General features: G+C 48.2%; 1 protein-coding gene across 1 annotated transcript in view; it reads left to right on the forward strand.

The window, feature by feature from the left end:
* PDS5A (PDS5 cohesin associated factor A) overlaps positions 1-27184 on the forward strand; it is a 1342323-nt gene that overhangs the window by 660663 nt on the left and 654476 nt on the right. The window contains exon 19 of the mRNA XM_078678314.1: positions 8707-8867. Coding sequence (XP_078534440.1) covers positions 8707-8867 — 161 coding nt within the window. The remainder of the gene's footprint in view (positions 1-8706; positions 8868-27184) is intronic.

A 27184-nucleotide genomic window follows, 5' to 3' on the forward strand; every position in this document is an offset into this window, starting at 1 on the left:
AGATCGGGAGTGTCCTGAAAAAATAGAGCAGTCGCGGCAGGGTCACCATCTTAAGGAGCGCCACCCTCCCCATTAGTGACAATGGGAGCGTGCTCCAGAAGTCGAAGTTCACCTTAGCGAGCCTGATCGCCGACCCAATATTGCCCTCAACGATGTCTGCCTTATCATGGAAGATCGAGGTACCTAGGTAGCGAAGACTCCTCATCTCCCATGTCACCCCGTCCGTTGACTGCGGACACACACTACGTGGGCGGGCCAGCAACAGGTAGGACTTCGTCCAGTTCACCCGGAGGCCGGACACCCTGCTCAATGATTGTAGGAGGGACTTAGCCCCTCGCAGAGAGGCAGCCGAGTCCGCCAAGAACATCAGCAGGACATCAGCATACAATGCGATGTGGTGTACCTGTCCATAGACATCCAACCCCTGATATGCCTGTCCCAGCCGGGCTCGCGCCGCAAGGGGTTCAACCGCTATGGCAAACAACAGGGGGGAGAGAGGGCACCCCTGTCGGGTGCCCCTACCCACCGCACACATCTCAGAGATAATTCTTCCAGTCCGGACCCTCGCCGTTGCGTTCCGGTAGAGCAGTATCGTCCAATCTACGAAGCCCTCGCCTAGTCCCATTGTGCGCATGACATGGAAAAGGTAAGGCCATTCCAGGCTATCAAAGGCCTTCTCCATGTCAACTGCGAACACCACCGCCTCATCCCCGTCATAGGTGTCAGCCTCCAAGACATGCAGGAGCCGTCGTATATTAAGCGCCGTGTTGCGGGTCAGGATAAAGCCGAATTGGTCCGCGTGGATCAACGTGGACATATGGGGGAGCAAGCGCGACGCCAAGATTTTACTCAAAATCTTAGTCTAGATTGAGCATGGACAATGGACGATATGCCGCCCTGTCCCATGGCTGCTTGCCCAGTTTTAATAATGGGACGATAAGCGCTTCGCCAGTGGTCACCGGAAGGCTGCCCATCCGTTTTGCCTCATTGTAAAGCCACGTCAGTCGGGGCGCCAGGAGGTCGACGTAGGTGAGATAGAATTCCGTGGGGAGCCCGTCAGAGCCTGGTGTCTTGTTCCTCGCCATACTCTTGATGGCGACTCTCACCTCCCTCTCCTCAATTTTGCTCCCGAGCAGCTTCGCGTCTTCCTCCACCAGCTCCGGCAAATCTAGATCCTCCAGGAATCCCTGGAATTCGTCCACTGACGGTAGGACCCGGCTACGGTAAAGCTCCGTGTAGTAGTCGTAGAATATCTCATTAATCCCCTGCTGGTCAAATCGCGCCACTCCCGAGTGATCCCTGAGTTCAAGGATGATCGAGCTCCGACAAGCCGGGTTGGCCAGCCAGGCCAAAAGAGCTCCCGTTTTATCACGCTCCGAATGCACGAGTGTGAGATAGGCCTTGTAGTCGAAGCACCGGAGACGCTCCACCATCGCTGCCACCAGTTCCCGCGCCTCAAGTAGGGCCTCGTGAGTGTCCGGCCGCTCAGGCCTTGCTCTCTCCAGCACCCGTAGTTTCTCGTCCTCCCGTGTAACGTCTTCTAGTAAGGTCTTCCTAACTCCCGACGCCGTCGCAATGCATTGTCCCCTCACTACCGATTTGAAGGCGTCCCATTCAATCGCGGCTAAACCCGCGGTGCCTGCATTGACCTGAAAGTACGCCTCGATGTTCGAGGCTATTGTGGATCGGAAGATCTGATCATCTAGCGCCTCTGGCCGCAGCTTCCAGGCAGGGATTCGTGGGCGACGCTGCGACCAGCACAGTTGCACAAGTACCGGGTTATGATCGGAGATCGTGCGCGTAAGATACTCACTGTGGCACACCTCTGCGTGCACGTCCTGGGAGCACAGGAAGGCATCTATGCGGACGTGTAAGTCATGGAGTGCGGAAAAAAATGAGTAGTCCCTATCTGACGGATGGTTAGCTCTCCATGAGTCAACTAGATCCCATTGGCATTGCCAGGCAGAACGCGCAAGCGCCAGTTTGCCAGCCGGTGCATTCGGTAGAGGGAGGTGCGATCTGTCCAGTGCAGTGTCAGTCACGCTATTAAAGTCCCCTCCAAGGAGCAAGGGTTCCACTAAGAACGGGGCCAGCTTTTTGGACAGCAAGGAGAGAAAGGCAGGTTGTTCGACATTTGGGGCATACAGACAACCCAATGTCAGGTCCCTCCCATCCAGTTTGCCTCGCACCATAATATACCTCCCCGCTGGGTCTATTAGTTGCTGTGTGCATTGGAACGGTACCCCCACCCTTATCCAAATGGCCACCCCCCTAGCATATGCGGAGTAACCGGTGTGGTAAACCTGCCCCCTCCATCTCCGTTGCAGCGCCTTCCCCTCCTTAGCTAATATGTGTGTTTCCTGGAGGAAGGCGAAATGAATGCCTCGTCTAACTAGATAGGAGTGAATCTTGTGACGCCTATGCATGGTATGCGTCCCTCGTACATTCCACGTGAGACATTTGTAGCCTAAGTCAGGTCCCATTGCGGATCCCATCGTGCTTCATCCACTCTCTCAGCGGCCCCCCGACACGCCCAGGTCCCACCCCCAGCCCCCCCCCCCCCCCCCACCTGATCAACTAAACTCCCCCAACTCCCACTCCCCAGGACAGACAACCAACGTGGAATCCCCATCCAAACTCTAGCAAATTAAGTGTATCTCAGCAAAGGGGGCTAGGGTGGCCAGGACGCCGACCCAGACAGGCCCGAAGCCCCCGCCCCCCCTCTCACCCCTGGAACATTCAGAAGGACCCCCACGGCTCAGCCCCCCCCCATAGCGCAGTGACAAGTCCCAGGAGGCATCTATATCTCGCCGCACAGCGTCCGGAGGCAGCCTCAACCCACAGCCCAGTACCTCACAAACGTGTCCAGTGTCCACCAAACCACTTCAGCCAAGGATTCCGTCCGCTGTTTGGGGAGTCAACGCTGGTAGGTCCGTCTCCGAAAGATTGTGCACACTACTGGAGCCAGGACTAAGAGAACTTTTCTTTGACTGTTCCGATGCACTACTGGCAGGGCTGGCGTCCCCCTGGCTGATGGCCACCACCGCCAGCACTGCCTTAGCTCTTTCCTGCTGCCATCCCGACGGGGAGCCAGACCTCCGCGTCGGCGTCGTTCCAGCAGAGCGCCTCCCAGGCGAGGTCGCCGGGGGGATATCTGCGCCGGACTCCCCCCTAGCATCCAGCCAGCTCCAAGCCTCCTGCGGCGTGAGAAAGAAGTGAGTGTGACCTCCAGCGATGACCCTCAGCCGGGCCGGGAACAATAGGGCAGCTGCAACGATCTCAATTTCCGCTTGACCGCCATGAAAGAGGCCCTTTGTCTTTGTACGTCTCTGGTGAAGTCCGGGAAAACCATGACCTTGCTGTTGTCAATCCGCAAGTCCGGCAGGTCCCTGGCCCTCTGGAGAATGTGGTCGCGATCCCAGAAGTGCAGGAGGCGCATCACCATCGGTCGCGGCGGATCTCCTGGTTTGGGCGGGCGCGCCGGGACTCTGTGGGCGCGTTCCAGGGCAAAAAACGGGGAAAGCCCCCCCGGGCCACCGCAGTCAGCAACCAATCCTCCAAGTAGGAGACCGCATCCTGGCCCTCCGCTTTCTCCGGGACACCCACGAGGCGGAGGTTGTTACGCCTGGAGCGCCCTTCGCTGTCCTCGGCCCTGAGTTCCAGCACCCGAACTTTCTGCGCCACCTCCGCCAGAGATGCTCTCAGAGTAGCCACATCCCCAGGTAGGTCCTTCAGGGTTACCTCCGAGGTCGTCATTCGCTCCTTCAGCTTCCTGTGGTCGTCCTTCAAGAGGGACAGGTCCGACCCGATGGTGTCTATCCGTTTTTCAAGAGCTTCTATCTACTATCGCCTGCATAATATCACCCAAGGACGGATCTCGTGGGCAGGTCGAGCTCCCCGGGCCAGGCGCCGGCACATCTTCCTCCAAGGGGTGCCCCGGGTCATCCAGTTTCAGTGCTTCAAAGCCCTTCTTTTTGCCTCCTCTCGCCATTCTGCCGAGTGGCAAGACTTGTGTGCCTCTTCTGTGATCCCCAGGGACTCAAAGCACCGTCGGTCGTTATCCCGGTCCCGCTGTAGGCGCTCGGCACCCCCTCACCTCCGCGCACCTCACCAGGCGGGGCTCCAGGCAGCCAGCAAACTCAGGGAACGGGCGTCGCTCCCCAAGGAAGAGGGGGGCACCAGTATCTCCGCTCCAGACGTAGGGCGAGCCCCCCTCTCCGGGGAGTCGGTTTATTCGGCGCCTCCGAATACCAGTCCCAGGGCAGCCTCTAGCACGCGGGCGCCCAGTAGTCCGCCGCCCCTGGCCAGGCAGTGTTCGCTCACCTCGATCAGCCCGGGAGCCTCTCCGAGGCGAACGGCAAGCCCTGTCGTCTCCGTGTGTCCCACCGCCGAAGTCCGCTCTCCGCCGGCCTGTAGAGGAATCAGGTGTCGCTCTCCCCAGGGCGAGGGGCACCGGGGTCTCCGCCTCAGCAGCAGGGCAGGCCCACCTCGCAACGATGGCCCGGGGTCTCCGTAGCCGTTAGAGCCAGGGCAGCCTCCGTCACGCGGGCGGCGCCATCTTGGGGTCAGGCAGCTCGATATTTCGTCGCCCTCCCGGTCGCTTCCACACCACGATGCCAGGTGGTGCCCCCTACCTCCCTCAGCGCTGGGGGACCGCCGCCGCAATGTGGGCTATTTCTTCTGCCCTCCTGCGCTCCCCGCCTCCGTTAGCTCCTCTCAGTCAGGCAGAGCAGGCAGGGACACCAGCCGCCATTTTGGGCGCTCGCCACTCCTGTCGCTCCGCTCCGTGTAGAGAGTCCGTTTCAGGCAGCCACAGGGCTTCCAGGGCCGCCAAGTTCACCCCCTGTGCTCCCTAGACCCTCCTATGTGCGCATGGAGGTCCGGGGTTCGAGCCGGGGGTCAGGATATGGGTCGGAGAGAGACGGGCGCGGAGGAGCTCCGGAGTCCCGCTTCCAACTACATTGGCGCTTAAGCCACGCCCCCATATACCGTCTTTTCCATTACCATGCACCAGTCCATGTCTTTTTTTTCCATGTGTTTAATACCCTTCCCACTTAGTGCGACATATGCAAAAGAAACAATTGATGGACAGAATGCTGGACAATGTAAACATTCACCCCCAGTCACAAGGATCTGGGTTTAATCCATCATTCATTTGCTCACCACCCCACCCCAGTTTGGACCCAGCCATATGCAAATCAGTCTTGATCCTGTTCCTTGTGTTAACAGTGCAGCCTGAACTGCCAAGCCAGGCCCTCCCTGGAATGGAAACAAGCATCCTGGGACTGGTTTCAGGACATCACCCTTCATCAGCCAAGCTAGCTTGAATCCAGTGGTGTAGTGAGCACAGGACCCACGTCTGGGCATACATTTCCCACTTAGGGCGACATATGCAAAAGAAACAATTGATGGACAAAATGCTGGACAATGCAAGCATTCACCCCCAGTCACAAGGATCTAATTTTAATCCATCATTCTTTTGCTCACCACACCACCCCAGTTTGGACTGGAGTCAAGCCAGTCTGGCTGATGAGGGGAGAAACCCCAAAACTGGTCCTAGGATGCTTGTTTCCAGGGCGGACCTGTCCTGCAGTTCGGGCTGGACTGTTCCCATTGGGCACAGGGTCAGAACTGATTTGCATGTGGCTGGGTTCAAACTCGAATGGCATGGTGAGCACAAAAACAATGGATTTAGGCCCAGATCGCTGTACTGGGGTGAATGTATGACATTGTTCTGCATTCTGTCCATTAATTGTTTTTTGCTCCCCACAGTCTGGCAATGTTTCTCTTAGCTATCATAAATCCCAATACCACCCAGGTTCTTTCTTTTCCTGTTAAATCTGTGTGGTCCCATTCATTCAAAGTACACAGCTGTATCTTAGGCTCTATTACTTGCACTGTACACTTGACATACATTGAGTTACTTTTGTCCAATACCGCTGGATATACACACAGTACCTAATGGTATGTATGAAGATCAACGTTTTAAAGGCTTCCCACAACGTTTGTGCAGAGTCCACCGACCCTTCATTTTCACGCAAAAACATTTATTATGCTTTTAATGTTATGGTGTTTAAGAAACCAGGGATTTAATGGCGCCAGCCTACCCACCTGTCGCTCTCCAGTCTCCACCAGGGCCCACAGTGGGGAGTGATGAGATATGCCTCTTGCCATTTGCCGTACCTCCCTCACTATGCTCATCTGTGCCGCTGGTACGATTATGTAGTCTAACCTAGATAACCGCCCCGGAGTGAAACTTGAACTGTTGCTTGTTGGATAAAGAGTTTGCCATGTGTCTACTAATCCCATTGCCTCCATAAAGTCACGGATTTATGTTTTCGAAGCTGTGGCCTCCCTTGATGGTGACAATCCAATTGCCCGGAAACTATTAAATTAAAGTCTCCCATTAATAATAGACCATTAGGGAGAGTCAGTAACAGGTCTCCCAGATCTCCAAATGCTGCTGCCTGTAGGCCCGGTGGCACATACATGGAAAGCAGTGTTAACGGTTGACCCTCCCACGTACCCGATAATGCGCTATACCTGCCCAGATTGACTTGCCATTTACGGTCAAAAGAAAGCGGAAAGGTCTTCTTACTCAGAATGCCCACTCCTCTAAAGCCGGTCGTAAACGCCGAATGTGCCTCAAGCTTGTACCCCTATCTAGTGAGGGCACTACAAGCATTACCCATCAGGTGTGTCTCTTGGAGGAGCACATCTGGCGAGTGCCTTTTTATGGACTGAAGTACAATCCCTCTTCTTATTTGTCCCCAAAGCCATTCGCAATCCACGACAGTAGCTTAATACTTTGTTTCCCCATCTAGTCCATAAATCTCTGTCTATACAACCCTGTCTAATAAGTGATGCCATCTGCACTTGCATTCTTCTCACATATGCTAGCATTCTGGTGCTGTCACCTGTGGATGACCATCTCAGAACCCTGCCGCTTGTGAGGTTTTGTCATGTGATAGTGTCAACTAATCTAAATATCAAAACTAAACTTACATATAATCCCCATCCCCCCTCCCTGCTTCCCTGTAATCTGGGCCAATGCCCAGACAATGCCCAGTGTCCAACTATGCAGAGTGCGTGTTTCCCCCATATTGAACTCTTAACAAAGAAAAACGGGAGGGGGGGGCGTGCCATCTCTCCATCCACACCACTGCTGGTTGTAGGAGACAGAGAGAGAAAGGAAGTAGAAAAATAGAGTGAAGAAAGAGAGCGGAAGACCTTCTGAGTTTCATCAGCAATCAATCAACATGTCACTTTACCCATTGCACGTAACAGAATCCGGGATTACAATAATTAGTCCTCTTTATCGTTTTCCTGTTGCCGCCTTCAGGATGTCTCCGCTGTGCCTGTTTCTCTGTGTTAGATTTGGGGGTCTCTGGTTGGCACAGGCTTGCGCCAAAGCCAGGCAGAAACCACCACTCTAGTCAGGGCAAGGAAGTCACCCGCCAAAGATAACCCCTGCTCACCCCCTTGGTAGCTTGGCATGAGCAGTCAGGCTTATCCCGGAGGCAATGTGTGAAGCGTTTGCGCGCGCCCCCAGCAACAACACCCAAGGCCCACCACAAAGGAAACTCCACACAAGGTTATATATAAAAATAGCCTTTGTATTATACCAAACACATTAGATAATAAACACACACTTTACAATGTGCCTCAGGCACGGGCAGAATTTACAGGGGATTATATACAAGGGACAGGGCCACGTGGGCCACTGTCAGGAATAAGCACTTTTAGAACTAGCACTTGGTAGAAATAGCACTTGGAACATAGAATAGGCAGAATCACTAATAGGTAAAAATGTTTATTTTAACTATCGTGCTCTACAATACAGTATACGAGCCACTACCAGCACCAAAATGCATACACTCAGAATGATTAGCATTGTTACAATTCCATAGACTACAAAGGGGGGGGGGAGTCATTTTTATAAAGACAGTGGAACAAGGACTTTAAGGCCTAACCACCCTCTTTTTCACTGGAAGAAGTTTATTTATATAAAGCAAGATCTTTGGGCTTTGACAGCAGACCCCATACCTTGACACTTTTGATGCGTCGGACGGGGCGTGTGCGTCGGACGGCCGGGAACCTTCTGAATTGTGCTCGAGTGAAATTTTCCCACATTGCGGGAAAATTTCGCCCTCATCCAAAGGGGTAAAGCCTGGATGTAAGGTTTGCATCATAGGAACAGCATAGCTCTTCTCCATGGAACGGCTTTCTCCAAGTGTGTGTTAAAACATGCATCCCCGTAATATCAAAGCACAAGTCTCCAGCATTGCTGCTGTGTTAGCATGTTATGTCTAGGTGCTAGGGACTGACCAGAACAGAATAACAAGGGGCATTGTTTATCGACCTTGTACAACGTGTTCAGACTAAACTCCAAAAATAAAGACATGTAGTAACATGCGCAAAAGCAGCATCATGGCAGCAAAGCTCATGCTAACATAGCAGTATCGACAATGTCCCTAACGGCCATATAACAGTACCAAGGCCAGCTGCATGCATCAGAGACCTCTCTATAGACTAAAATGATGGGGGTAACCAACAAACACTGTTTTAATCGATTTTGTTTTAAGTGGGTTCAGCTTGTGTGTTGGAGAAGTTGAGAGCTACTTCAAGAATAGTGTTGCTGTTCCATTATGTAACTTAAGAAAATAAATGAAAATATTTGATATTTTTTTTTGTTGCCCCATTAAGGTTCTCTCTTTTACACATCCTACCTCTTTTCACTCTGCGGAAACTTACGAGTCTTTACTACAGTGCCTAAGAATGGAAGATGACAAGGTGGCAGAGGCTGCAATACAGATATTTAGAAACACTGGTCACAAAATAGAAATAGACCTTCCACAGATTAGATCGTGAGTATATTTCTGAGTGTAGATAGATCTGTTAATGATAACCATTATGTTTATTATTTAAATATGTATTTTTTTCTGTTAGCTTGTTTTTGTTTAATTGGCTGTGGCGTTTGTGTATGAAAAAGAGAATCTGATTTGTTCTCAGTCAACAATGGTTGCCCTTTCCCTGTACAACTGCTTTTTAAATTGTTAATTGCCTTCAGTTGTTTTGCATGATTCTTTTTGTGTATTGATGAATGTGTTAGATGCAGCTTAAAACAGTGACAAACTTTTAAACATTATACATTGAAACCATAGATTAAATAAATTGCTATTTCCTCTTGGTTAAGATTTTTGCTAATTTCTATCATTGGTTGCTAGACTTTGAGTCTTATGTGACACAAAAGTGATTTGTATTTTGTGATTGTCAATTATTGACACATTTCTCTTAGCAGGTACTGGGATGTATAAATTGTCATTTAGGTCCCCATAGCATAGCCAGTGGTGCATGCAACAATGTAGTTATTTCATAACTAAGGTACAGTTAAGAATTTGATTCAATATTTGTCTTTATTTTATGACCTTGATTTTTATTGACATTTCAGCACAACATAACATTTTTGCAATAGTTTACAATTACCATGTTAATAAAGACTGTGTTTCTTTATAATGTGGAGATAAACAGAAGTACACACATTTCTACCCTTTCAGTTTCATTTTGCATGGTGACATCCTTGTTCCTCAGCTGTTTTAGCAGTTAAATGCATGTCGTATATCTGGGCCTTTTACACATGCCTTGTCAACCTTGTAACCAGCTGTGTAACTAACTGCCTCAACTGGGAGAAGACTGTCCAGGTACAGCACTTGTGATTTAACATCTGTGTTGTTAAGGGAGTCAGGGAGAGCAGGGCTTGTGGAAAAGCAGGAAGGATGGTGTAATATTGCTACTTTGTGAAGAGGAAGTGGATTAGAAGTGCAGTAGGGCGTAGTACTCCCCTTAACCCCAAGTGTGAGCTCCCCACACGATGCACCGAAAATGCCCAGTAACTGGTCAGTTTTGTGTAATACACAAAGTGTATTTAAGATTTCCCATTCTGTAAGCTTACGTTTGAGTAATACATCAAATTCTAGATTCCTGGAAATTCCTTTTTGAGAGATGGGTGGGAATTCTGTCATGATGTTTGACAGCCTCTGAGAATGAGGACATCAGCCCATCCCGGGCACAAACAATTGGAGGATCACTGAGCTTCTTCCCTATGTAAAGCCTGACTCTTGCTAGGCATAACCTGGATCATTGCAGTGCTCCATTGATTTTTCAGAGGTGTGTGGGGAGCACAGGAAGGGGACGCTCCTGCCTTGCAGTTCATGGTAATGTTACATTTGGCAAGTGTCAGTAGAAGGTCAGCAAATCCAGTTGTTGCTTTTCCTCCTTCGAGGCGAGAGGCCAGTCCCAGCACAGAGTTCTGCAGGGTGATGTAATGGCTTCTCCTCTCTATTTTCTCAGTGTTTACTCGCAACACGCCTTATTAGGAAGATTTTTTGGGCCAAGCTTGCTTGTTCCATATGGCAGGGCAATTTAATTAAGTCGTGGGACAGATTTTACCAATCACTTTGTATCCTACAAGTACTGTGCAGATCATATTGAATATATAGTGTCTGGCATTATGAGGTACATTTTGGGGCTTCTCCAATATATTGATTAATTCCTTCTCATGGAATGGGCTCCAAAGTTCTCCCATTTATCCTTTAAACAGTCCAGATATGTTCCTCCAATACCTAACAGGGCTCTGTACAGTCAAGAAATCAGTTTCTTGCCAAAACCCATAGTGTAAATGGCCGGAATATACTTGTGTCCGCTGTTGTGAAATGGTGGTTCCCTCATAGATGGTAAATACATGTAGAGAGCGGCCTCTGTCGGAAGAATTGACCCTCTCGTCCCCTATCCTCCCATTAAGGTTTCAATTGGTGTTAGTGAGCTAGCCTTGTAAAAATCTCCTTTCATATCTAGTCAGACATTACTTGAACTCTTAGCTAGTTTTTATTCCCATATAATGTTCTACTCTACTCAGTAGATATGGATGCACAGTGGCATAGGGTGACTTGTCCCAGGCCCCTTGTAACACCTGCTGATAAGTGGTGATCTACTAATTCTAGCTATGCCAGAGTGTGCCAAAGCTAGATGATGGGAAGCAGTCATCCTTACAACAAGAGTTCATTCTTGGCCAACAACTCTTTGCTGAGTTTATGTAAATTGCTCCAGCCCATCCATCTTGAAATTCATTAGGTCTGAGCTGCGATATAACACAACTCGAAGGTCCTTGTGTGACTCTGTATCTCCCAGCATTCTAAACAAAATGGCCTTGTTTGGAATTTGACAGACGGTTACTCCATGATAAATGTAATGGATATCCCATCAACCTTATTACAAGTGTCTTAGGCAATAACTCACTTGCAATAAGGTGGAAGGTGATATCAGTCACATTTGTGCTGGTTTATGCATCCGCTAAACTATAAATCAAGCTCAGCATTGTTTAAAAGACCATTGATATCTTTACAGATTTTCCTGGTAATAATGATTGGCAGGTTGGTGAAATAATATAAAAGGTGTGGGAGCATCAACATCTTGAATAGGGCTGTTTTCCCTCCAACTGTTAGAGGTAATGTCCGCTCAAAGGCTATTTGGGACCTCAGGGTTTTTATGATTCCCTTATGTTGTCTTCGTAAAGATCTGCATCCGAGTAGTATAGCTGCACCTAAAAGACCCTGCCCGCCCTTTCCTGATCTGCCCCAAGTCCCAGTGGGTAAAAGCAACATTTCACTGACTTGACCCAAAGCCCTGAGAGTCACCCAAATGTATTCAATGCAGATGTATTGAGGTGCAGTTCAGCTCCTACGGCGCCGATGTATAGCAGAAGGTCATCTGCATAAGCAAGAGCTCATTAAATATACCACTTATCTTGATCCCCCACCTCGCTCCAACTGAACTTCATTGCAAAGGGTTATATTGTCTGGTCAGACAAAAGGGTTTAAAGTGGGCACTCCTGCCTTTTCCCCCATCTAATGTAGTATTGTGCTAATATTACTTCCCTTGTGCATACCATTACCACTCTGGACACTTACAGTATTGTATTGAATTACAACATTTGAAACGCGCTTTCTTACCCCTATGTGGGGTGTTGAATTACTTGCTTACATGGGTAGCATGCTACACTGTAGACTGTATAGTCTGCAGGATGTTGTCTTTGTTTTGATCCTATGTGACGTGTTTCTATGTCATGTTTGATGACCACCGAGGTGTGCAGTGGACACCATGTTATAGGATGCAGTGCTTAGCAGTGTGGAAGATGATGAAGTGAGAGAGACAGAGGCGCTGTATTACAATTGTCAGTATGACGGCAGGCTTGAACAGCTCTGTAGGTCCTGTTATGGTATTTCTTATGATTATAGTCTGCTTAGGTGGTTACTATGCTGTGTCCAATCTGCGATTTTGTGTACAGTTGTGATTCTGAGCAGGCATGGTAGATGAGAGAGAGAAGTGGGGTGATATGTTAGGATGGGCATTGTTAATATCACTTGGCTCAGTGTTGTCATGACATGTAAAAAAGCGGTCAGGGTGTATACATATTGGGAACCTGCAGTGTGGGACTATATTAAAGTCTTCTGAATTGTCCAGCAGTGTGTTTCCAATCTCTTGAGTTATTCATTTGATGATGTCTGGTTTCTTAACTGTAGATTGAAAAGCCTTGTAGCAGATGACTTATGTAAATATAAGAGGTATAAGTTACAGTTTGCTGCTGACCGCTGCGTATTATAGTCTTAGCATTATTGTAGGCCATACATGTTAATATGGAAGTTTGTAACTATATAATGCCACGAGGAACCATAGGTTAGCCCATCTTCGCTTACCTGCATATCGAAAGCCGTTTGCTGGTTGGGTTGTTTTGGATCGAGGTTGTAAGCTGAAGGACTGAACTTGAGGGTGCAACTGACTTACTGGGCTCTGTTGCTGGGATGTGGGTAGTACAATTATTTAGTAAATAGCCATGATTCCATCTGCCTTTGGAAGTAGGTGCTTATAATGCTGTTCCTCCTATCGATTTCCTATGTTAAGGTAGTGTACCCCTGGAGCTCAATGTTTTGTTTTGTTTGTATTGCTTGAATTCAACTTGTGGGTATAGCAGTTGTTTTCCTTGGAAGGCTCTGTGGACAATACAGAGTGCCTTGAACTTTTCTCTTCTAGCTTTAGGTAACCAAGTGGAGTGATTGGAGGACTGTAGTCAACCCTTCTCCAGGGTGAAGGCAAAGAAGAAGCCTTTTTGCAGCATTTTGGATGAGTTATATTTTGTATATGATGAATGCCGGTGCGCCAAAGTATTTGGCTGTTTGCAGAGTCAAGCTTGGAGATTGATAATGTGAGTATGACTTGCAATTTGTTGGTAAGCAAGTTATGGAAAGATGTGATGTAGTCTTTTCGATGTGTCGAAGCCTGTCTTTGTGATGTTAACATGCAGTATCAAGGATAGGTCTGAATCCATGCTTGCATTAGGTTTCTAACTTCTCTTAATGTTGGGGGGGGGAGGTGAGGGGCTCACGTTTCTTAGGCCATATGGTGGTCGGCTGATATGTTTGCCATTATCCACAGGTCATAATCTCTTTCTTCGTGGTATTAAGCGGTCGATGGTTATTCATCATCCAGGTGTTCATGGCACAGAGGCAGTCATCAAGTTTTATATTATAGAAGTCTTCTAGGAGTTACATTTGTTGATTGATTTGGGTGTCAACTGCATAGTTGTATCAGGTGATGTTGAATGGTTTAATCCGGTTTGGTAAGGTGGTTAGGTAGACGATAAGTAATAGAGGGGCTATGAAGGGCCCCTGTGGAACGTCACAGTATTTTATGTGAGGAGGTCATGTAAAAGGTGGTATGTAGGCTACCCTTGGTCTGACTGTGAGATGAGAAGCAAACCATTTTAGAGCATTTTTACAGATTCAGTGATAGTGAAATCCTTTTAGTAGCTGTGCCGATGGACATTGTTAAACTCTCCTGATAAATCCAGAAGCCACAGGACAGCTACTCTGTTCTTAGATCATCCCAGATGGATGTGATGACTCTGTGCCTCTGAAGCTGGACTGTTGGCCTGGCATTAAGGAATTATGTTCTGTAAGGAGCGGAGCTTGCCCTCCGCCTGGCTGCAAGATGGCTGCATATTAAACTCTCTCTGCCCTCCCAGTGCAAAATCCTCCAAAATCCTACAACAAATTAACTTCCACATACCATGTTCACTTGCCTGCTGATCCCCGGTGACCATCTGCTGCCATTGTTGCAGTTGGATCTGCTCTGTGACGCTGGATGCCTGCTGACTGCGGTAGCCACTATCCTGTGGTGTGGCGCAGGCTGCTGGGGTGGCCTCCTCATTGGAGCTGTATGGAGACCGCTGGACACTGTGCAGAGACTTGGGCCCGGCCATCACAGTCCAGGGGTTCGCCGGAAGGCGCAGAGGCATTGGGGCTCCCGGAGTGCCCGCCCGGTGGTGTGAAGGGCTGTGATGAGGGCCGGCCCTGCCTGCTGGAGTCTGGTCAAGGTGGCACCTCGGGTCTTCTCTGAACCGGAGGCCTGCACCCCTGGTGGTGGACTGCTGGGCGCGGCTGCAGCTGGACCTGCTTGAGGCCAGTGGAAGCTGCTCTGGGCCTGGTCTTGCTTCTCGCTGGCCGCTGTATGCCTGCTGAGTAGGTGCTTCCTCTCCGGCCCGGCTGGGAGGCCTAAAGTTTCTGGCGGCATTCCCCACCGACTGTGAGTTGTCGGTGCTGATGTGGCTGGGCTGCCCTGAGATTGGTGCCCCGCTGGGCCTCCGACGTGACCTAAGGGGGTCTTCCCTGCTCTCCCGAGTGGCCTGGCCTTGCTGTAACCGCCTCCCCTTGGATTTGGCCATTTCTTTGCTGCCCCCGGCCCCCTCTGGCTCTCCTGTGTCCATTGCTGCTGGCCCTGAGTGGCTGAGGTACCGGCACTGTGATTTGCACGGACAGGGCGCTCCCAACCCCACGTTGGAACAATATTGCGCTGAGGCGGCGCCAAGGCTCTCGTCATAGCTGGTCTTCCCCCACACCCCCTGGTGACTCCTGTGTTTGTTTGGGGTGAGCGCCACTCTCTTGTTAACTCTGCGACTGGTGGCGTGCTTAGCACAGTGTTGGGGGCAATGGGACCATCATGAGAGAGCCAGGAAAATCCCAATCTAAACTGCCATTCGAGCAACGTAAATCCAGCAGACTGATGGAACAGGACAAAAACGCCTCTGAATCAAGGTCTGAGGTGGGTGATTCACCTACTGACCCAGACATTAAGCAAATCCTGCTGGCTATGCCGTGCAGTTTGAACAAAATGGATGGAAAAATGTATTCCCTTTTCTTCTGCATGGAATGGATGAACCAGAGCCTAGATAAGCATTCTGAACGCTTAGATATGGTCGAGAGAAGGGTCTCTGACGCTGAAGACATCTTGAACTATGCATCACTCTCCCACACTGCACTGGGCAAGCAATTCAAGTCCCTGCAGGCTAAAGCCGAAGAGTTGGAGGCCTGCTCAAGGCGGAACAATATGCGTATTGGTAGTATTGCGGAGTCCACCAACATCCCTAATATAGTGCTTTTTGTGGAACAGTTGTTAACCTCTCTGCTGGGTAGAGACTGTTTTACCATTATTTTTGTTGAGAGGGTGCACAGCTCGCTGGCTCTTGGTCCGGTGCCCAAAGCGCCGCCACGCCCAAGTATAGCAAGGCTCTTGAATTATAGAGATAACGATGGTGCTCTCCAGAGGGCCCGGGAGTTGCAGGGGCTTCGCTACGAAGGCATGACCCTCTCCTTGTATCCTAATTTTACCCAGCCGGAGCAGGATGCTCGGCTGCCTTTTGTTCCACTGAAGAGAAAGCTTTGTGATCTAAAGTTGGAGTACAACATGATGTATCCCGCAAAATTGAGAGTACATGCGGACGGGAAGACTCAGGTATTCACGGATCTTGCGCAAGTCCTGCAGTTCCACAAGCAGAGAGATGGTACAAGGCCACAGAACAGCCTCGCTGGCCCACATGCAGATCGAAGGAGCGACTCGTGAGGACTGAAGTCTCCTCAGCACCTCCTGAAGGACGTCCCGGGTCAGGTTTGCTGTGCAAGTACAACTGCTCTAACTACTATCGGCTCTCTCACAACTGTGGCTATTAGGCAAGGGGAAAATACTCGTGATCTTGTACTACATTTCTCAACATGCCGGTCTGATTATGATAAAGTAGTCTGATAATATGCTTATTATCCGCTCAGTTGATCTTGCTGGCTCTGATTTCAAATGGGGTGGGTGACTTGCAGAGGCTGGAGTTCGGAGGTGGTTGGGTTGGTCCTGCGGGGAGATCCATGTTGCAAGCATATGTGTTCGAGGCATATGAGCTGCAGATTGTACACTTAGCATTAGATCGCCACCTGGTGTTGGGCTCGTATGATTGCAGGTTGTTGTCTTCTTGGAAGAAGTCTTTGTTAGTCCTGAGATAGGCGACTCCTCCCTTGGACAATACTGCGCATGGGCATCGGCTCCATCCTTAGATTGTTTTTTTCCGCCACTGGGTTCGGATGAAAGTTTCTCCGCTCCGGCTAGAAAACGACTTTTCTGCAATTTCGGAGCGCAGCACTTCCTCAAACTTCTACAAACTACCTCCGACATCGACCACAAGGCTTTTCGACGCCATCGTTTCTATTCTGGTCATCGAAGGGGGCCGTTAGGCCTATCGACGCCGTGCGGCCTACACCACATGGAAAGAACTCCGTTCAAAAGATGCCCGGTATGTCAAGCAAAGTTTCCACATAGCGACATCCACGAGGTCTGCAACCTCTGTCTATCGCCGGAACACGACGAGCTTGTGCATCCTTCCGATCGAAGAAAACTATCCGGGATCGGAGGGCCCGTCGACACGAGATGAAGAGATCAGCACCGGAAGATATCTTCGACGAGGTTCCGCTTGTTCCCGAAGAAGACTCACCTGATCTCCAGATCGTATCAGAGGCAGACGACTCAGATGACTCCATTTCATCGGGTCAGCGCGTGAGTACTGCTGCCCCTGCACCACATGCACTGCCCAAACAGAAGGCAAAGGTCAGCACTCCGCCCAAGGGGCCCAGTCGAGACCGAACACCTACTTTGAAAGCCCTGCCTTCGAGCTCGGCTCCGAAGAAATCAAGGGTGTTCATGAGGCTAATAGGCATGATGGCATCATGCATCTATATAGTACCACACACAAGATTGCAAATGCGCCCATTACAGGAGTGCTTAGCACAACAGTAGAACCAAGCTCAAGGTCAACTAACAGACCTGGTGTTGGTGGACAGCCGCACACATCGCTCTCTGCAGTGGTGGAACACCAAAAACTTGACAAAAGGGCGGCCGTTCCTCGAGCCTGTTCCACAAGTAGTACTCACAACAGACTCATCCCTCACAGGATGGGGAGCCCATCTCTTATATCACACAACTCAAGGTCAATGGAACAATCAACAAAAACTGTTCCATATCAACCATCTAGAGCTGCTAGCAATATTCTTAGCACTTTTCAACTTCAAGTACAAAACAAAGCTGTCCTAATCCGGACGGACAATATGACAGCCATGTACTATATACAAAAACAGGGGGGGGGGGCACTCTCTGCAACTGTCCCAGCTCGCACAGAACATTTGGAGATGGGCCATTCCTCAAAACATACATCTATTAGCGGAACACCTTCCAGGGGTTCACAATCAGATAGCAGATCTGTTAAGTCGGCAGTCACAACAGATTCACAAATGGGAACTACATCCACAAGTTCTTCAGCCATTTTTCCAAAGGTGGGGTCATCCACACATAGATCTGTTTGCCACCCACGAAAACGCAAAATGCCCAGCCTTTGCCGCCAGGTTTCCACACCGACTGTCCGAAGGCAATGCGATATGGATGAACTGGTCAGGCAGATTTGCGTACGCTTTTCCGCCTATCCCACTGATTCCATTGGTGGTGCGCAAGCTCAGACAACAGTCTCTCACACTGATCCTGGTGGCTCCCACATGGGCACGACAACCATGGTTCACCACACTGTTGTAACTTTTGGTCTGGAACTAGAGATAGTTCTAACTAACTTCATCCCTGTTAACACAGAACCATGGAGAAATCAGACACCCAGACCCAAACCAACTGAATTTGGCGATCTGGCTCCTGAAGTCTTAGAGTTTGGTTATCTAAACCTACCACCAGACTGTATCAACATTATTAAAGAGGCTAGGAAACCCACCACCAGAGCGTGTTACGCCGCTAAATGGAAAAAAATTGCATATATTGCAAAAATAATCAAATTGATCCCCTAGATGCTTCCATCCAAAATATCATTTGTTACCTTTGACATGTACAAAGGTCTAATTTGGCATACTCTTCCATATGCCTGCACCTTGCAGCAATTGCAGTCTATTTACAAAACAGGCAACATCTGTCTCTCTTCAGAGTTCCTGCAATTAAAGCATTCATGGAAGGATTAAAAAGAATAATCCCACCCAGGTTACCACCTTCTCCTGTGTGGAACTTAAATATTATCCTTACAAGACTCATGGGACCCCCTTTCGAGCCTCTACATAAATGTCAACTGCAGTTCCTAACATGGAAAACTGCTTTCCTCATTGCCATTAACTCTCTCAGAAGAGTAAGTGAGATACAAGCTTTCACTATACAAGAACCATTTTTTCAAATACATCCCAACAAAGTGGTTCTTAGATCTAATCCAAAATTTCTATCAAAACACATCACTCCTCCTAGTAAGGCTGTATTTGCTCTTAAATCCGGTAAGGCCATGGGTCCTAATGGCGTCCCCATTGAATTCCTGAAGGCCACGGCTTTGGGTATAACCCCCCACCTGAAACAAATGTTTTGAAGAAAACCTGGAGAAAGGCTCCTTACCTGTAGATCAGAGATTGGCCTCAATAGTAGCTCTCCCAAAGCTGAATAAACCACCTACAGACTGTGGATCTTACAGACCAATTTCGTTAATTAGCTCAGAGGCAAAGGTCTTGGCCAAACTCCTGGCGACTCGACTCCTCGCGGTCCTTCCGTCGCTGATTCATGCTGATCAGTCGGGCTTTCTCCCAGATCGCAATACGGCCTTAAATCTACGTAGCGTCAACAACGTGTTGGGTAGAAAGCCATATGTACAAGAGGATGCCGCTATGCTTTCACTTGATGCGACAATGGCCTTCGACTCCATCGAATGGCCATACCTCTTCGCGGTTTTGGCGAGATTTGGTTTTGGCCCGAAATTCATACACTGGGTTAGACTACTATACACCGACCTACTAGGACAGGTAAGAGTAAACAACCACACCTCCAGACAATTTCCGTTACATCAGGCAGGGTTGCCCCCTGTCGCCATTACTTTTTGCCCTCACGTTAGAACCGTTAGCTCACTGGATCCGCTCTGTTATCTCTATACGCTGCCTTAAATGGAAGGACGACGACGACTCTGATTGATAAAATCTCCCTCTATGCTGACGATATTTTGATATACATGGCGACCCCATCATCCTCCATTAACATTTTACTTCATGCGGTCACGAATTTTGTAAAATATTCATGTTTTTCCATTAATTGGTCGAAATCAGTCCTCTACCTGTTGCATGGCCCCCCACCTATTTTACTCCGGGGTTATTCAATTCCCTTGGCGTCCGATGGTTTCTTCGTTACTCCAGACCCGAAATTATTTTTTGACCACAACCTAAAAAAAACTCTGCAAAGACTACATGATGATATCTCACATTGGAGGTCATTACCACTATCTCTGCCCGGACGGGCAGCCCTGTTCAAAATGTTGGCCCTCCCATGCTTTTTATATGCCTTTCAGAACTGCCCCTTTCCTATCGTGTTATCATTTTTTACTGCACTGGAAGGAGACATACGCCTGCTGTTATGGGATGGGAAGGCTTCACGCATTGCTCTCCGTAAATTGACTAACGGGTGGTATGATGGTGGTATTGCATTGCCTGATATGCGCTTGTACTATTGGGCTTCACAACTAGTGGCTTTTAATTCATGGTTACACGGCCCACCCACAAACCCTGCTTTTCACCTAGAGCGATACCAAACAGGATGTATGGGGTACCTGGGAGCCCTCTATAGTAAATCAGCTCGGAACAGATATGTAGGTGCAATGCGCCAAACGACAGCCTTGTGGCACCGAGCCACGAAAAGTTTGGGATGGGCTAATAAGTTCACCAAAGCCACTCCCCTCTGGTCCTCTCAGACTCTTGGCTCCTTGTGCTTCTATCTGGGTTTTGACAAGTGGGACACCATAGGTATATCCACCCTGGGAGACGTGCTGCACAAGGGGCAGCTTCTTTGCTTCCCAGAGCTTCAAAAGAAATATGCACTTACACAAGGGGAGACCTTTCGATATCTTCAGGTTCAACATGCTATCCTCACGACTATACCTGACCTCTCCTCCCTTCCCGAGGCCTCACCCCTCGAAGATAGGTTCCTCTCTGAACCCCTCCTGACGAAGGCTATCTCATGTACGTATCGGAAACTTTGTAATAACCTACCCGACACTTTTCAGGCCCTACGAGACAAATGGGAAGTAGATGTGGAACACCTAGAGGAGGAGGATTGGCGAACAGCGCTGATGTCCCCCAGGGAATCCAGGGAATCGGCCATCAACCACCGTTTTCGCCTGATACAACTAAAAATCCTTCATAGGGCATACATGTCGGGCCACCTGCTTGCGAAACTCGGCAGGCATCTGAACGACATGTGTTTGCGAGGGTGTGGCCTGACTGGTACCTTTTATCACACCCTTTGGGAATGTCCCGTGGTTCAGCATTTGTGGACTGGGGCGTTCAAGAAAATGGAGGAAGCGCTGGGGAAGTCGATACCATTGTCCCCCCAAGGGGGGGCTCCTTAATGTGTGGGAAGCAACAGACCTGGCGGAGATGGAACATCAGTGGTTGGCCCTTGTTTGTCTTCTCATAAAAAGATCCATTGCAATGAAATGGTGGTCCCCATGATTGTCTTCTAGTGGTGGGGTGGACTGCAGAGATGGATAGGGCTATGATTGCCGAAAAAACAGTTTACAAGCTCAGGGGTTGCCCCAAGAAGTGGGACAAAAATGGGGTAGATGGAACACGTACAGGGGTGAGATTTGTAGTTCTCCCACAACAGACATGGCTATGGATAGGTCGAGGATCGTACATAATGACCCCAATTGATTGTATCGTTCTCTGTGTCGCCGTAGTGGCTAATTTGTCTTTAAATTATTATGTTGTATAGATGTGAATAGGTGGGATTTCAACCATACTCACATATTGTACAAAACTGTATTATGTCGAGTTATCATATTGTGCCCATTGCTTCCTCGATTTGTAGGTTTCATCTGACAGATTGTGCTGATTTAAGTGCTTAATAAAAATTTAATTAAAAAAAAAAGTCATCACTCCTTTTCACCTAAACCAGTCCGTAGAGTTACCAGTGTTTTTCCAAAACCCAGACTCTGTAGCGGAAAGCGCTTTACACACATTAGATGTTAAGAGAGCTCTCTTGTACTAAATAGATATAACTAAACCCTTTCGGAAGACAAAACAACTGTTTGTCGCTTTCTCTCCTCCGCACAAAGGCAACCCCATCTCTAAAGGCGGAATTGCGAGGTGGATTGTAAAGTGTATACAAATATGCTATATAAAAGCTAAACGTACATTAACAGTTCCTCCTAGAGCGCACTCCACTCGCAAACTAGGAGCCTCTATGGCTTTCTTAGGAAACATACCCCTAGAGGACATATGTAAAGCAGCAACATGGTCTACACCACACACCTTCACTAAACACTATTGTGTTGATGTGCCCAAGCAAGCTGCAGTAGGCCAAGCTGTCCTTAAAACTCTTTTTCAAACCACTGCAACGGATACAAGCGACCACCGCTAGGGGAGACACTGCTGCACAATCGATGCGAAGTGTACAATCTGCAGCTCATATGCTTCGAACGGAAAGTGGTACTTACCAGTATGCATCTGTTATTGGCATGTAGAGCTGCAGAGTTGTACACGCCCTCCCGCCTCCCCGGGACTTGTATCCGTTCCAGTTTTCATCTTACTTAGATGCACACGCATGGACATCCTTTTTCTTTACTTCTACTAACTCCATCATTTCCCATCATGGCGAAAAATCAGATCAGAAAATCTTTATTCGGTTTTTCAAACAGAAAGAACCATAAAAGCACAATAACACAATTAATAAATGGTACACAGTAAAAACTTGATATACAATCATAAAATACCCAAATGTTAAATATGTATTAGTAACAAAAATCACTGTTGAGCAGATATAATAGTAGCAGCATTTATGAACAATTAATTCTCCCTACTATTTCTAAGTTTTAGGACCGATTTTAAGAAGCCAATCAGGCTTTAACAATTGCAGGTAACAAAGGGCTGGTCGAACCGGCGTAAAATTCAGTTTTTTAAAAAGGGGCTTTAAGAAGAACCTCCGGGGTGCATCATAGAGGGAACAGAAAAATAAAAAGTGCACCCAATCCTGCGGAGACTTGCTGTCGCAGCCGCAGGACGGTAGCAGATGACCTCTGAGTACCCCTTGGAACAGTTAATAAAAAGTGATAATAATCCAATCGGAACCTGGTTAACAGGAACCGCTCATAGCCCGATATGGGCCATGATAAATAAGGCTCCATTAAAGGTGTAGTTTTCAACATGGCGTATTTGCGGACACTGGGTTTAATTAATTCCACCTCATCACGAATCATTTGTTGTGATAAAGAGAAAGTTTTTCTCACAAACTCTATGTCAGCCAATATAATCGAGTCTGGATTTAAAAGAGTTCTAAGCGCCCCAGTGCAAGAAAACAGTCTTTTAAGTATTTTAACAAAGGGATTTTGAGCATTACAGTCCATGTACAATACTTCCTTTAAAAGCATGTGATTTAAGACCAAATCTTTGTTAAGCCAGCATTTTAGCCAAAAGGTTAGTGGCCGTAGTGCTAGGGTATCACTAATAAAAGGTGTGCCAGTTTCTTCGTGCACTATTAGGTTGGAAGTTCCCTTTGAAACCCCCAACAGCTGTTTCAAGAAAGTATTCTCTGCCACCGCGATGTCGTCAGCTGCCACATACCCCCAAAGTTCACTATCGTAGCTACCTAATGCCACACTTTTTGCCTGGTAGATCTTTAGTAGTGCAGCAATAGGTCGTTTGCCCATTTTCCTAGCAAAATTAAATATAGCAGCGTTTGCCAGAGTTATCTCACCCCTTTTCCTTTGGAGTAATGGTCCCCATTTTAACTGATCGTCGAACAAAACTCCCAAATAAGAGAATGTTCTAGTCAAGGGGACCTTCTCCATATTAACCCTAAATGAGTATGGTTTCTTGTTACGCTGCCCCCCTTGCATTGTGTAGGATTTGGTGTTATTGATAGATAAATCACGGGCAGCCATAAAACTATAAAAGGCACTTAATAGGGTTTGGAGACCTCTTGCAGTTCTAGCCAAGAGGACGACGTCGTCCGCATATGATAATACAGGCAGACCCTTGCAACCAACATAAGGATAATCATCACCAGTATTTAGTAGGGACTCCTCCAGGTCATTAATATATAAATTAAAAAGATAGGGGGCCAAGATACAGCCCTACCTAATGACCCTATGTTCATCGGCCCAGGCTGTCAATCTGTTCAGGATTACTCCTCCCACTACCTTGACCACAGAGTCGATGAGTGAGATCGGCCTGTAACAGGTGGTACTAATACGGTCTCCTTTCTTAAATACTGGCACTATCGTAGAAGTCCCCCATGACCGTGGGCAGCCATGTTCTGCCGCTGCATTAAGCACAGCAGTGAGAACCGGCGCCCAGAGAGACACTTTGGATTTACATAAATCCGGGGGCATGCCATCTGGTCCCGGTGGTTTGTTACTCGATAGCCCCAAAATGCCTTTCTCAACCTCACTCGTTTTAAAGAGTGGTAGAGTTACACTTTGTTCATCTCTATCCACTTCTATCTGTGAGGTGTTACTATTAAAGATGAGACTAAAATGAGTTACCCACTCATCTTCAGTAATGTTAGTACCAACTGAGTTATCCCCTGCCCTATCAGACATTGGTTTGTTAATAATTCCCCAAAATCTTTCACTATTACAAAGAGTGTTGGGGTCTAACAGTTCTTGCCAGGTTTTATCCTTTATTTCTGCTTTGTGCTTTACCAGGGCCTTTTTATAGGACAGGCGTAGCGACCGGATCAATAGGGGGTCTCTAGGGCTAATTTTCAATGCTGCCTTTAACTCTCGAGCTGCTTTTGAACAAGAGTGATCAAACTATTTAGGGTCCCTACATGAGGGGCCCGAAGACGGGACAGTTAGCATATAGCCTACTTTTGACACAATCCCATCAAAGGCTTTAAGGATGTCTGGCGAAAGGGATGCAGGGGACTCACACAATGATAACTCGGGGCACATGTTTTATGGATCTTGTCATAAAGTAGTTCCGAATTCACCTTAGACCATTTTAGGCGACGCCTTCCATCCGTGCATTTCAAGACACCCTGGTTTGTTGTCTTTGCCCTTAAGTTTAAAAGGTTACCATCCAATAAAATGCAGACAGGGTTATGGTCACTATATATGCTTTCCAGGATTTTAAAGCCCGATATATTTGATTGTAGGCCATTAGAGAGCAGAATGTGATCAATAAAAAAAAACCCGGAGTAACCTTTAAATGTAGGAACGGACTGGTTGCTACAAACATCCACCAAGGACATAGCTGAAATTAGGTCAAATTCATTTAATAATTGATTCAGCATATCACCCCGGCCTGAGTGTTTGAAGTGGAGGCCCTCCATCCTATGGCAACCCAATACTCCCATAGCAGTATTCATAGGATTCCCACAAGGGTGCACGTTAAAGTCCCCCATAATGAGAATCCGATGGGAGAAGCTGTCACAGCGCTGCCTAATAAAATCACCCAATTCAGCAATCCTACATTCCCCTCTAGCATTTACAGCATTGTAGAAGTTAATCAAGGACACCATTACATTCCCTCTTTTTATAGTGACTGCTTGAATATCACTGTTGTTAGTAATTATTGTTTTAACAACACAGTTCAAGGCTAAGTCAATACACAAAGCCAAACCCCCTTTGGCTCTGCCACTTCGTGATGGTTCAGCCGGCACAAAAAAGCTTTTGTAGCCTTCTAAAAATATATCACATTCCACCATCCAGGTCTCTTGCAGGCAGATCACCGGAAATGACCTTATGAACTGTACCCACTTTGGGTCTTTAACCTTTCCCGCCAGCCCAGCAATATTCCAGGAGATAACATTATAGACCAATTCTTTGCATACAGCCATATGCGGGATTCGGGCTGCAGTCGTTCTCCTGCATGGGTCATCATTATTGGCTATAATAGTATCCCGAGAAGACGGATAGGAATGTGGAGAATCACTAGGCAATGGGCTACTGGTTGGCTGCGTAGCCCCCTCAAGGTGTACAATACTCCCACTTTGGGAGGCCCCGTGAGATTCGTCCCGGATATGCTGAAGTCAGTCGACCATTTCCAGACCGCTGTACCTGTTTTGTGTGGATATTTGGCTGGATACGTGTGATTGCACGTGCCAGCCCCTATCCACCCTGCCCACACCCCGGTGCTCTACTAGGGTCCAATCACATTCCGTGTCTAATGGATGGGGTGGGGGGGGGTAGAAATATGACAATGGGAGGGGTTGGATGGAGGACCCATGGCTATGGAGCCTCCAATTGCAAATATGCTCCACAGTCCACGGGTCCTTAAAATTTACCAGCACACAGTCACCTTTTATGGTTTTTGGCCTGTGCCCCACCCAAGACAGCCTGCGCACCATCAGAATTTCACTGGAGGTATTACGGGGGAGTGGTCTATTTTTGTTGAGCCAGTCAGAGGCTTTATTTTTTAGGGACATAAACGATTCCTTGCTGGGATTACTTATTTCGGGGACCCCAGTCAAGACTACCAGATACGGGCTCGATTCTGGAGGCAAATCAATTCTGAGATCCCCAGAAGAGCCAGCATCGAGTAGGTCCCGACGTGCTTCTTTTGACTTTGCAACATTGGCCCCTATTGGAGTATTGGCAGGTAATGCCACAGGTGTAGATGGTTTTGCAATAGGTGCATTTAGAGTAGATGGAACTAGAGGAGGAATAGTGTTGCAGTCCCCCCCCTGTACAATGTTCAGTTGTGCATTACCCAAAGACAACACATTTGACTTTATATTGTCTACAGTTTCCAATGTTGCTTTCTCGATCTTTATCAGCCACTGCTCAATTTGCGTAAGTCTATCTTCAAGTGATTGAAAAGATGACTTTAGCAAGGCTCCCAGTTTGGCAAGCACTGGATCCTCTGGTACCAATATTGCGCCGGAAGAATTAGGCACTCCTGGAATAGTTAGTCAGTAGTGGTGAGCCATTTTTCTCCGTAGGGTTCACGACCTCTGGGCCCTGACACGTGTTGTATCGCTATTACTAGCGCGTTTAGCAAGTTTGGGCTTCCTGCTCCAATGGCAGCAGCGGCCCCCCGCTTCCTCTTAGGTATCGCCCCCTCACGTCTCCCCCGCATCTGTCGAGTATTTGGTCTTTCAGGGGAACTGGTGGTAGACACTATAGTAGTCTCTATTGCTGCAGATAATTGGAGCTGAACAGTTGGTGAGGTATGACCCTGATCCTGTAAAATAGGTGGACTATGGACAATCACAGGGACGCCAATAATATTTGCTCACAGTGTAGGTTCTGGTGTATGAGCATTAGCGAAGTGTCCCATGGAGGATCTTTTTTCTAGGGCAAAATCTTGAGAAACCCGGCGCTCCATTAAAATTATCCCCTGGTCAATGACTGAATTTGCTCTGATGATAAAGTTGTCCAGTGTCCCTGTTAGATATCCACTCGAGTTTGCTGCCTTACTCCTACTTTCACGCGCTGACATGTTACTATGCAAATGGTCAACCAAGCAAGTACTTATGGTTGAACACGGTATTGAAGATGTGAAAAGCGCCACATGAAAGAGGGGTGGCCCGGTCCGGTCTCCTCCGGGCTGCAACGGGCTCAAACGGGTCCGCCCTTGGCCCAAGCTTCGCGAAGCGGAAGGAGTAGTCCAATAAATACCTGCAGGCAGAGGGCGGGAGCAAAGCGGGAAGAGGACACAGCTGTGAAGAAACCGGGCTGCTGGTCCTCGCAGTCCCGTGTACTTTAAAACACCAAAAGTCCATAGCAGGTCCAACTGCTGCGAGCGGCACCCCTAGCACATGGCGAAAAACAATCTAAGGATGCCTATGCGCAGTATTG

The sequence above is a fragment of the Lissotriton helveticus genome, chromosome 2_2 (assembly GCF_964261635.1).
Source record: "Lissotriton helveticus chromosome 2_2, aLisHel1.1, whole genome shotgun sequence".
Taxonomy (NCBI): Eukaryota; Metazoa; Chordata; class Amphibia; order Caudata; family Salamandridae; genus Lissotriton; species Lissotriton helveticus.